The 12,006-nt window shown below is 37.8% G+C and overlaps 1 protein-coding gene across 5 annotated transcripts in view; it reads right to left on the bottom strand.

The window, feature by feature from the left end:
- C6H1orf168 (chromosome 6 C1orf168 homolog) overlaps window positions 1–12,006 on the bottom strand; it is a 117,819-nt gene that overhangs the window by 7,392 nt on the left and 98,421 nt on the right. For 3 of the 5 annotated variants that reach the window (XM_021096577.1, XM_021096579.1, XM_021096578.1), the window contains 2 exons: window positions 5,189–5,275; window positions 3,081–3,174 (listed from right to left, as the gene is read on the bottom strand). In XM_021096577.1, coding sequence (XP_020952236.1) covers window positions 3,081–3,174; window positions 5,189–5,275 — 181 coding nt within the window. Of the gene's footprint in view, window positions 1–3,080; window positions 3,175–4,133; window positions 5,276–12,006 lie in introns of those variants that run through there. The other 2 variants (XR_002345173.1, XM_021096580.1) reach the window with 2 other exon arrangements.

The raw sequence follows: 12,006 nt of genomic DNA, 5'->3' as shown, positions 1-12,006 counted from the left end.
AGGAACTTCCTAGAGTTCCTGTTGTGGCTCAGCAAGTTAAGAACCTGAAATAGTGTCTCCCTGAGGATGAGGGTTTGATCCCTGTCCTCGTATGGTGTGTTAAGGATCTGGCTTGCCACAAGCTGTGGCATAGGTCACAGATGTGGCTCCGATCTGGCATTACTGTGGCTGTGACATAGGCCCACAACTGTAGCTCCAGTTCAACCGCTAGCCCGGGAACTTCTGTGTGCTGCCACAAGTGTGGCTATACAAGAAAAAGAATGAAAGAAAATAATAGGATATTCAGTAAAAGGGAAGTTGTTTAAGGAAATAATAGGACATTTATTATCATAATTTTACATTTGTTTCATACAATCATATTTTCAAAGTGTTTTCATACCCATTATATTACTGTACTAGAATGAATTCTGGTGGGTGAGAAGGCTATATAAAACATTGGTATAAATTAAGTACTGTACTTTGTATATTAATTGTTCCAGCAATAAAGTCACCACCAAACCCAGAGAGGACAAGTGAGAAGAGGGAAAGAGAAAAACCTGTTTATGTCATAGAGTTTCTAATGTTCTTAATACATAGCATTGCTAGATGGCACTCCTCCCACCCTTCCTCTCCAGTGGGCTCATGTATTCTTATGTGCATATGACCAGAGCACACATATCTTGAAGGAGTAGCAAGGCTGCATGAGGGCAATTCCCACTCTCCATTTGTGCTTAAAGGCATTTGTGAAAAAACTGAGGAATTCTACTTCTGACCTCAGGGGAGCTTTTTTTCTGTGATAAACTAGCCAACCTATATGTCTGCAGGTATACCACCTTCTAATGTATTGAAATCCATTAACTGGGAAAAAAATAGTTGGAGCATATGCAGCTTATATTTACAGATGTCCCCTTCAGTAAATGAGGGTGACCAAAGATTTTGCTTTGCTCAGGATGGTCTCTATTTATAGTTAATGCCTCTATAAATCCTTGTTAGGATTAAGTATTCCTCCTTCCACTTTCAAAAGTGTCCTGAATTTGAAATAATAAATAATATTACTTTACACCAATGAGACCTAACCTCCAAGATAGAGTTTCCTTGTGCCTAACAAAGTAGTAGGTTCCTAACCAATCTTACCCTTTCCAAGCCATTGTTCACTGCAACTACACAGAGCTGTCTTAAAATGCAGATCTGATTAGCTGGTCGCCTTTTTTATAAAGTTTTGCAAACTCTATGTTCACGATAAGATCCACATTTCTTAGTGTGACTTCCAGGTCCTCTGAGTACCGCCATTCTCCATTCCCTCACTGCTGTCCCCTTTATTGAAGCTATGTCAGAGTGTATCCTAATCCTGAGTACACTGCATACCTTTCCTATTTCCATGTCATCACTCCTGGTGTTTTCACTGCCTGAAATACTCTCGTTTTTCCTCTTAAGCACCTTTCATGAAGACTTTCATGACTGCTATGTATAATTTACTGCTTTAACGGCACTTTATATATACCCCTTTTATAGCATTTCATCAACCTATTGCCTTATAAAATGAAAATGGAAAAAGTTTTTTTTCAGCCTTATACCCTCAACACCTTGCACACATGAGGCACCAAATATTTTGTGATTTGAGCCTAATAAAATTTGAAATTATAGTTTTTCTAGTGATACATCAAGGAAACTCACCACATGTAATTAAGAAGAATGGAATCCCATGCATACGAGAACAGAAATTTCTGTCCGGTATGAGCCAGTCACAAATACAGTTGAGAAGAAAGGCATTAGATGGAACTGAAGGTCTTTTCAAAAATTATCACACACTTGTTTTTCAACTAATCAAAATAATGTCACATTTTTAGTAACTAATTTCATATCACACTTTTTAGTTATAGTAACCCTAATCAGCTTTGTTCCATGCAGAATTTAATAATGACTCTGAGGGATTTGTGTATATTCCTATTTTAGTTCACTCCAAAAACATTTCTGGATGTTTACAAAGTGTTTGATACTCTGCTCTGTGCACAGATAGAAAAATAGATAATGTAACCCTTGTTTGCCAGGAGCTCATAATTTAATTGCTGAATGCGTAGCTGCAACAATATTAATGTTTTGTGATAAGCTAGAGGTTTGCTCAGGTATATAGGTATGTGGAGGAAGTGTGGGTTAAGTCTTCCTATAGAGGAGGTACCTTGACTGGGTCTTTGTAAATGAACATGAGCTAGTCAGATGGAGAAAAGTAGCCAAGGGCACACCAGACAGTTGGAACAGACAAAGCAAACACCTAGAGGAAGGAAATGACAGGATAGAGGCAGATGCTTATTCAAGAAACAGAACTATGAACAATTTGTTGCCAAGGCACACAGCACAAGGTGAAAAATGGCGTGAAATAAAACCAGAAGGATAAGCAAAGGTCATGACATGAAGAGCTTTACATCCCATGTTAAGAAACCTAATCTTTATCCATTTGCCAGTGGAGAACTTTTGAAAAATTTTAGGCAAAGTAAAGGACAAAGTGTGTGAGTAGGACACACACTTTCTCTCATTCCAAAATCCGGTACACGGAAAGTGGTCAGTGTAGGTTTCTCAAGTTAATACATTCCCATGGTGACAATTGATGAAATCAAAAGGGAGAATCATTTGAACCTTGGAACCATGGAACAGTGCTCAATGGACTCTAATAATAGAAGTTGTTTAATCATTCAATGTGTCCATTTTTATGTTGGGAGTTGGGCAAATTTCAAGAAAACAAAAATCGCTCTTTCAAAATGGACTCGAGATTTAGTTCAGAACACACAGTGATACAACTGATCGCTGTTAGAGTGGATACTGTGTAATGGAGATTATAAAATGTGCTGAGGAAATAACTTTGCCTGGAGGAGTTAGGGAAGAGTGGGTGACATTTGAACAGAACCTTGAAGACCAACTTAGCGGTTTTTCTGGGCAAAGGAAATAGCACGTACAAAGGCATGATAATACAGAAACATATCAGGAGAAAACGAGCATATGTTAAAATGATCATTTCTCCCAGAAAGGCAGAGATGCTGCTCACGTATGGGATCTTTATAAAAGAAATTGCTCTTATTGTTAGTTTTTACCTTCAGAGGAGAACATACCTCAAATCTTTTTCTAAAAAGTTTTTCTTCTTTTTCCACTCTGTTCTTTTCTAAGTTTTGCTTCTTGATTTTGAAGAAATTCTTAGGAGATAAGCTGGCAAAAAATATGCAGGCAGGGTTAAGTATAGTATAGTAAAACTCTGAGCTTCCAAAGCTGTAAATTCATTCTATTTCAGAATAAATTCAGGTATACTGCATATCTAATTTTACATAAAATTACATATTTGTGTATATGTATATACATACATATTTCCACTAGAGCAGGCTGTAAAAACAACAGAACAAGGTAAGTAATACAGTTGCTCTCCCTGCAATTGAGAAGTTTTTTAAATCACAAGATAAAAGCAAATTGGTTAATAAACAAGATAAACAAGAATCTTCTCTGAATCAGGCTTAGAAATATAATTAACTTGTTAAAAAAGAAGCTGAAGTAAATGTATAAATCTTCCCAATCACCCTCAGATTATTTAATAGAAAACAGAGTAAGTGGTTTACATTTTGTGGCTTCCCAAACTTTCAAACCTAACTGGGGAATCACAAATTAGTGTGCCTCAAAGAACGATCCTGTTTGCTGAATGGTTTTAGAGAAGGATAGAATTAAGAAAACAAAGCAAGATGCCCTAAAACCTTTCAATCTATCTCTACTGCCTATGAGATAAAGTCACATTCCTTAGCATGGTCCACGGAGCATTTTATGATTTGGTCCACTTTACCTTTCCAGCTGCCCTTTTCCATACGCAAAGTCTACCTGGAACATCTTGGAAGGGGGGCTGTCAGCTCCATGCCTTTATACCTGGGGTGCCCTTTCCCCACACTTCACTGAAAACTGATCATTTTTTATTAATAAAGGGATGATAAAAGGGTTGAATTAATATTGAAAGTACTTCTTATTTATTGGTGGGTTATGGTAGAAACAATTTTAAAAAGAACAAAGAAAATAATAACATCAATCTGCCGGAATAATGATAGACTCAATATTGCATTTTTCAAATTTACCATATTCGTCAAATTTACTCAGTTGAGGAAAACATAAATCATAATATCAGTCTGTTGAAAGAAATAAAATTGTTTCTTAAAAAAGACATGTAGTCATTAAAATACTAAAAAGCTTTTTTTTTTTTTTTTGTGGGGTAAGGCAAATAATTTCACTGATATTGCATCTCTGGGGATTTTGTTTTGCTCTGCTACACCAAGTATGTAAAAGTGTGAAGTTTAAGGTAAAAATATGTTTATCTAGACTAGGAATACATCTTTCCAACTTGGGGAAAATAAATTACATCAAGTCTAAACTTAATGAAAACAAACTTAGGGGAAAGGCCGTCCTGTGCCATGCTCTGAGTTTAAATTTGGTATAGACAGGCATCTGCTTTCCTTTGCAGTGCCCCAGTAGGAGTCTTCTAGACACATTTCCCAGAGCAGACAGACCACAGTGTTCTTAGCTCACTGACTGTTCAGACAAGGACTTCCCCAAAACATTCATTAAGCAAAGTATCTCAGGCTTGCACCCCAGGTCCAAGCAAATGGGGGAAGATTAGAGCACAAAGCACTAGGTGACCATCAGAGACAGTAAAACCATCCTCCCCCGCCTCCCTCCCGCCCCCCAGCAGCCAACTGGGAATTCGAATCACACGAATAAAGGTTAGATCTTGAGTCAATAAAACATTCTATTTCTGACACTAATACAGTGATAACTAGAATTGTATTCTTGGCAGATCTTAACTATATAATACCTAGCTTCTCGAAGTAGCATTTAAGTTCTAATTAGTGTATTATTTAAGTTCTGTCTTATAAAGGAAAAGTTCTCACAGCCTAAAAGAAGAATGGAAGTTTTTCATCATTTGATAAAGCCTGGCTAGAATTCTTTGCTTGCTCCCTTTCCACCAAAAGCAGGGATAATGAAGATAAATGTGTGTGTGACACTTTACATTTTCATATCCTTTTTCTCTTTGAATCCTCTCCATTGTATTGTAATACAGGCGTTAATATTCTCATTTTGTAGATGAGGAACCTGAATATCAAATTTAACAACCCACCCAAGGTCACTCAGTTTACTTTAGTAAGAGGTATAAATTGCAAAAGATCAACTGTAAGTGTATCTAGGTGCTTACCTTTTTGATTCTTCAGTACCTTTTTTCTCTTTTTTTTCCTTTGCTATCAGAAACTTGGGCTTCCAAGTTTTTTGTTTATCTTCATCACTGAGAAGAAAAATATTTTGAGCAAATAAGTTAAAATTGAACTAGAACCTTTATAGAACTATCAGTACTTTCTGGACAACTTTGTTTTACTAAAAAATTAAGTCATCTAGAAAAATATTTTGATAATCTGTGGCAAGGCCAGATAGTAAATATTTTAGGTTTTGCACACATGCCATCTCTGAGGTAACTGTTCAACTCTGCTATTGTGACTGTATCTACAAAGACAAGTGGCTGGCCAAATTTGACCCATAGGCTATAGCTTGTCGACCCCCAGATTTGAAGCCAGAGGCAAGAGATCAACCTGTATATAAACACACTTCCTCTCCCTCTGAGCCTCAGTTTCTTCACCTCTAAAACATAAATGATAAAACAGACCTTTACTGTGAGTTAAGACTAATCCAACTAGTGTTTAGTATCAGCAGAAAAGGATGCAGAGAGGGTATTACAGAAGGAACCAATATTTTTGAGCTTTTATGTGCCAAGTCGTATGCTTACGTATGTCAATTAATGTTTTTTACAGGAAGCATTGCAACAATCCTTTAGTCTTTCATAAAGTTGTACCAAGGGAGAAATAGAAGATATAGGTAACTTATCATGGTCACAGAAATAGTGGCTTTCAACCCAGTGGCTTTGAATTCAAGTGTGTTTGACTTCAAAGTCTATGGTCTTTCATCATGCCTGCTGCTTCAAAACATTTCTTTGCTGGTATGACAAAGTATCGATATGCTCACCATTGTTGTGAGCCAAACAGGACCCTCCTCTATCAACCATCTGTATGTTTATGGTGTTTGTACATCAGAACACAGGAACTCTTCACAAGGATATTATGTCAGAGGAACTTAAATTTTCCTTCAGTGACATTGTATCACCATTCTCTACAGATTATGGTCACAGGTGTCTAACAGAATATCAAGGACTCAGCATCTGGCCAGCATTAAAGATGCAGCATAGGCATATGGGCTTAGCAGACACAAACTACTATGCCTAAAATAGTTAAGCAACAAGGAGTTAGTGTATAGCACAGGGAATTATGTTCAGTATCTTATTATAACAGAATGGAATATAATCAGAAAGAAAGAACTGGATCACTATGTTCTATACCTGAAACTAATACAATACTGTAAATCACCTATACTTCAATGAAAAAGAAAGATGCAGCTTAGGTGAGGCTTTTAAAAAGTCTTCCAGGACTTGTCTAGGAATCTCCAGTCACTCTCTTCACAATGTCTGTTGCCTTTGGAGTCAATATCAAGGAGCTCAGCAATTTACTGTTCACTTATTCTGTCTCTCCACTTTAGGTTCCTAATGGATGGGATCTAGACGTATATTCCAGCTGTAGCTACCACAGGCTCAGCACAGAGCTGGGCCAGGGCAGGTGCTCACTGAGCTGGGCCAGGGCAGGTGCTCACGACTTGTGCAGTGCATGGACTTGTTCGCAAGGAGCTACAGCTGTGAGGGTGGGGAAGAGGCAAGGCAAATGCCTCCTTAACAGTTCATGTTCTTCACTGATTAAAAAGCAATATATCCTGCGTATTTGACAAATTAGAGGCACAACTAGAAAAGAGACAAAAGTAAGCATAATAGGAGCTCTCAAAAACATCCAGGTTTCTTCCTAAATATCTCCCAAGCACTTTTAAAAACTAAATTGAGATCCATACTCTATATACAATTTTGCATCCCACTGTCTTTCAGTTGTCGTTATAATGAGAGCACGCAGAAACTATTTTGTATATATTTAGCATACATTTAAATGGTCATGCTGAGTACATATTTAGCAAATTACTATATATTTTGGTTGTTTTAAACATTTTTTAAATGATCCTAAGATGGAAATTTTGTATATGAAAGATTTTTTATTTTTATTTTTTACTAGCACTAACTGCTTATAGTAGAATTACATGAACAGTATGGGCATTTTGGATACATAGCACCGTATTATCCTTTCAGAAAGATCAGACCAGTTTATACTCATGCTGACCATGTGAACATTATGTTCCAGCTCTGCCTCTCTGTCAACTTATTTTAGTTTTTCTAAGGCCCTAGCTAGAGAGCTTAATGAATCTGGCAGGATGATTGGTTTTTGCCTTGTCACAAGTTAAGAAGCTAAGATTGAGAAGGTGACGTGCCATAGGTCCTGCTGATATCAAATTGTAGAAGATGTTCCAGTGTCCTTTTCAATACCCCCCCTTTTGGAGTTCCCCTTGTGGTTCAGTGGGTTACAAACCCAACTAGTATCCATGTGGATGCGGGTTTGATCCCTGGCCTCGCTCAGTGGGTTGTGGATCTGGCGTTGCTGTGAGCTGTGGTGGAGGTCACAGATGCGGCTCAGATCCCGAGTTGCTGTGGCTGTTGTGTAGGCTGGCAGCTGCAGCTCTGATTCCACCCTTAACCACGGAACTTTTACATGCTGAAGGTGCTGCCCTAAAAAGGGAAGAAAAAAAAAAAAAGATTCTTCCCTTTCTTCCTTCCCTTGCTGACTCTTTCGGTGATATTCCTATGAGCAAAATCAAACCTAGAGTTTAGGCATCTCCTCAATTTAATACCTTCCAAGACATGACATGCAAACTAGCCAAGCTTACAAGATCTCAAGCTATCATCTTCCATCTCTCTTTCCAAATTTTGCTACTTTCCATCAGTGTTCCATCTGCTACATTGTTTTAAATTGCTTTCTCCGAGGTCAAAGTATAGAAGATTTACTCTACGTATGAAAAGAAATTGGTCAGATTTTGATAGAGCTAAGTGACTTGGTAAATATTTAATCATAAAATATCTTCATTTTTTTTCACTACCGTCAAACACAACATATTTTGATCATCTTTCACCTGAGCATCTTTTTTTTTTTTTTTTTCCTTTTTGGAGCTGCAACCGCAGCGTATGGAGGTTCCCAGGCTAGGGGTCAAATTGGAGCTACCAGTGCTGGCCTATACCACAGCCACAGCAATGCAGAATCCAAGCCATGTCTGTGACCTACACCACAGCTCATGGCAACACCAGATCCTTAACCCACTGAGCAAGGCCAGGGATCGAACCTGCAACCTCATGGTTCCTAGCCAGATTCATTTCTGCTGTGCCACAACATGAATTCCAACAGTATCTTAACAAATGTTTTACTTCCGACTTTCCCTCCAGAGCATTCTGCAGAAGGGTCTAATTACTCTTCCTCAAGTGTGGCTCTGATTATATTGTCCTCTTACCCATAGTTCTGGAACCTCATTTGGCAGTAGGGCACGAGAATTTTCTGAAAGGGCCCTTTCAACATAAAACTACTAGATCCTGGATAAAAGTTCATTTTAACAACTTGTTACACTTTACACTTAGATTAAGTCTTGGACATAGTATCCTAATAGCCCTACCGCATAAACTAAAACCAAACAGAGAGCAATAAGCAGTATACAAGCACAGAAGACATGTCTCCTCAGCATTACAATATTTCAGAAGATTAAACTTCAGGTCAACGGCAGGTAGGAGTTAAGGCAGATTTTTTAAAAAGCCAAATTCAACTCTTTGCTATTTATATAAGACACAGTGAACAAGAATATGAAAATCAGAAAAAGGATAAGAAATGTATACTAGGGAAATACTAACGAAAAGGTCAGGCAGGTATGTAAGATTGGACAGATTAGACTTTAAGACAAAGCACCACTGGGAAATTAGCTTAGCATTGCAGTAAAGTATGGAAGGGGACTCCCATTGCTGGAGTTTGAGTCCTAGTTCTACCACTTACTGGCTATGCGAGCTTCGGCAAGTAACCTAGCCTCTGTGTCTCTACCTCTTTTCTATAAAATTTGTATTGCAATAGTCTCTACAACTGATGAGAAGACTGAGCGAATTAATATGCAGGAAATCTATCAACTGTGACCCACAGTAAGAGCTACGTAAGTATTGTTTTGGGGGGGGGGTGGAGATGGCTACAATGTAACAAACATTCAGTTCATTTGAAGATATTTAACATTTTGTATGCTACTCATAAAAGAGCTTTCGCCTATAAAAAGCACAAAATGATAGAACTTTTGGAAGAAACTGACAAATCTACCGTCTTTGAGATTTCAACCCATTTTTTTGTATATTAATGGATCAAGCATCTAAAAATTCATAAGAGAATTAACACACATTTGACTTAAAGGACATAAACCGATCCTTGTACCAAACAATTAGAGAAGTCATTTTTCTAAAGTACACATGGAACATCTATAAAAATTTACAACGTGATTCATGAGGCATGAATCATGTCAGAGAACACGTCAGAGAACATGTCAAGGTACTGATGCCAACTACTTTCTCAGAGTACTAATATATCAGCTACTTCTCCAGACCACAGTGTACTTAAGATAGAATTGACACTGGAATAGACTACAGAGCATAGAAACAGCTCTTCAGATATATGGAAACTTAGTACAACAAAGACGGCGTTGTAGAGATGGGGAAAATAGGGGCTATTCAATTAACCATGCTAGGAGATCTACCGATATGAAAAAAAAGTTAATTGGATCTCTACTTAAGTAAAAATGTAAAAATCAGTTTCAGATAGGTGTAAGGTTTATATATAAAAGGCAGAAAGTTAACAGTTTTAGAAGAAAATATGGAGAATAACATTAAGATCTTGGGATAAAGATTTCTTTAAAATCTATTTTTTTTCTTTAGAAATCAGGAATTCACACCATGGCTCAGTGGGAGCCATTTGACTAGTATCCATGAGGATGCAGGTTCAATCCCTGGCCTTGCTCAGTGGGTTAAGGATCCAGCATTGCCGTGAGCTGTGGTGTAGTTTGCAGATGTGGCTCAGATCTGGCATTGCTGTGGCTGTGGTGTAGGCTGGCAGCTACAGCTCAGAATCGATCCCTAGCCTGGGAACTTGCACATACAGCAGGTGCAGCCCTAAAAAGAGGAAGAAAAAAGATACAGAAAGCAATAGTCATTGAGGTTAAATTGGTAATTTTTTTTTTTTTTTTTTGTCCTTTCTAGGGCCACCCCCCGTTGCACATGGAGATTCCCAGGCTAGGGGTCTAATCAGAGCTGTAGCCACCAGCCTATGCCACAGCCATAGCAATGCAGGATCTGAGCTGTGTCTGCAACCTATACCACAGCTCATGGCAACGCCGGATCCTTAACCTACTAAGCAAAGCCAGGGATCGAACCCACGACCTCATCATTCCTAGTTGGATTTGTTAACCACTGAGCCATGACAGGAACTCCTAAATTGGTAGCTTTAAGTACATTAAAATTAAGAATTTCTATTCATCAGAAGATTAGGAAGGATGTTGAAAATGCAAGTTACAAAGTGGGAGAAGACACCTGTAACACACATAATTGGCAAAGGAATAGTATCTAGAATGCATAAAAAAATCCTATCTATAAATGAATAAGAAAAAAAAGTAGTTCAATAGAAAAATCAACAAAGAATATGAACAGGTTTTCTACATAAGGAAAGACACAAGGGGTAAATAAACATTAAAAGAGGTTCAACATTGCTAGTGATGAAGGTAATGCAAATTAATACCACAAGAGAAAATATCTCACACCCTGTAAATTGGCAAAAAAAATTAAGACGTCTTTCTGTGCCGTTGGTGAGACTGTGGATCAGTATTCCACTTATGTACTTCTAGGAAGAGTGTAAATTGGTACAACCACTTCAGAAAACAAGTTGGCATTTTCTTATGAATTTGCAGTCCCTATGTAATTTGCATTGATTTCTAAGTATACATATGAATAAGAGTATTTGCAGTAGTAGTATTCGTAAGTGCAAAAAAAAAATTGAAACTATCCCAATACTCACAAGAGAATGGATAAATTTTGGTATATACGTAAAATGGAATATTATAGAACAGTAAAAATGAATGCATTTATAGTAGATTCAAAAAAAGGATGGGTTTTGAGTTTTAAAAGTTGCAGAATTCTATCTACAGCATGACACCATTTTATAATGTTAAAAATCCCAAATCAAACACTATGTTTTTATCACCTGTGTTTGATAACACTATTTTGGTTTTGAACAGAAAGCAAAAGACACAAAATGTAGGGGAGTGTTTACCCTGGGGGAAGGCAGTGGGATAGACTGAGGGATGTGCTCAAGGTAGACAAGCTGAGGCCCTGGGTTTGTTCTGGAGTTGAGCTATGGGTTCAGGGCAGTTGTTTGTTTTCTTTTCATTTGTGTAAATATATAGTACATTTTTAAGAAAAAAAAATCATTCTTAACTCTAATTTTATATCCCAGGGCTATCCTCCATCTCCTGTCAAATTACATTTCCTGCTTATAACACCCACCTTCCTAATCATGTGCCTTATGGGCCAATGAAACTTCCCAAACACACGTGTTTTCCCTTTACACAGTATCCATCCCTTCTGCCCAGCAAACCTTCCCTGCTTCTCTCTCTCAGGCCCCCATCTCTGCCTGTCAAAATATTTCCTATCCTTGCTTCTTCACCTTGGCACAGAGACTTTTCTTATCCCCCAGATAGTGGAAATATCTACCTAGTCTGAGCTTTCAGATTATTTTGCACATTTTTTGGTAGCAGATCCTTCTTGTTAACTGATTTAAAAACTACATTTTGGTATGAGACCCATATACAGATCAGAAAGCCACAGTCCCTACCTCAGGGAGTTCCCATCTAGAGGAGGAGACAGGTAAAAATAAGACCAATACAACAATGAAAAATATATTCTGATAAGAAGGGGTATCTAGCTCAAGTAGGAAAGCTCAGAGAAGTCTTCCTAGAGAACAACATCTGAATTCA

The sequence above is a fragment of the Sus scrofa genome, chromosome 6 (genome assembly GCF_000003025.6).
Source record: "Sus scrofa isolate TJ Tabasco breed Duroc chromosome 6, Sscrofa11.1, whole genome shotgun sequence".
NCBI lineage: Eukaryota > Metazoa > Chordata > Mammalia > Artiodactyla > Suidae > Sus > Sus scrofa.
Note: the sequence above shows the minus strand (reverse complement) of the source record. Positions and strands in the feature narration are given on the sequence as shown.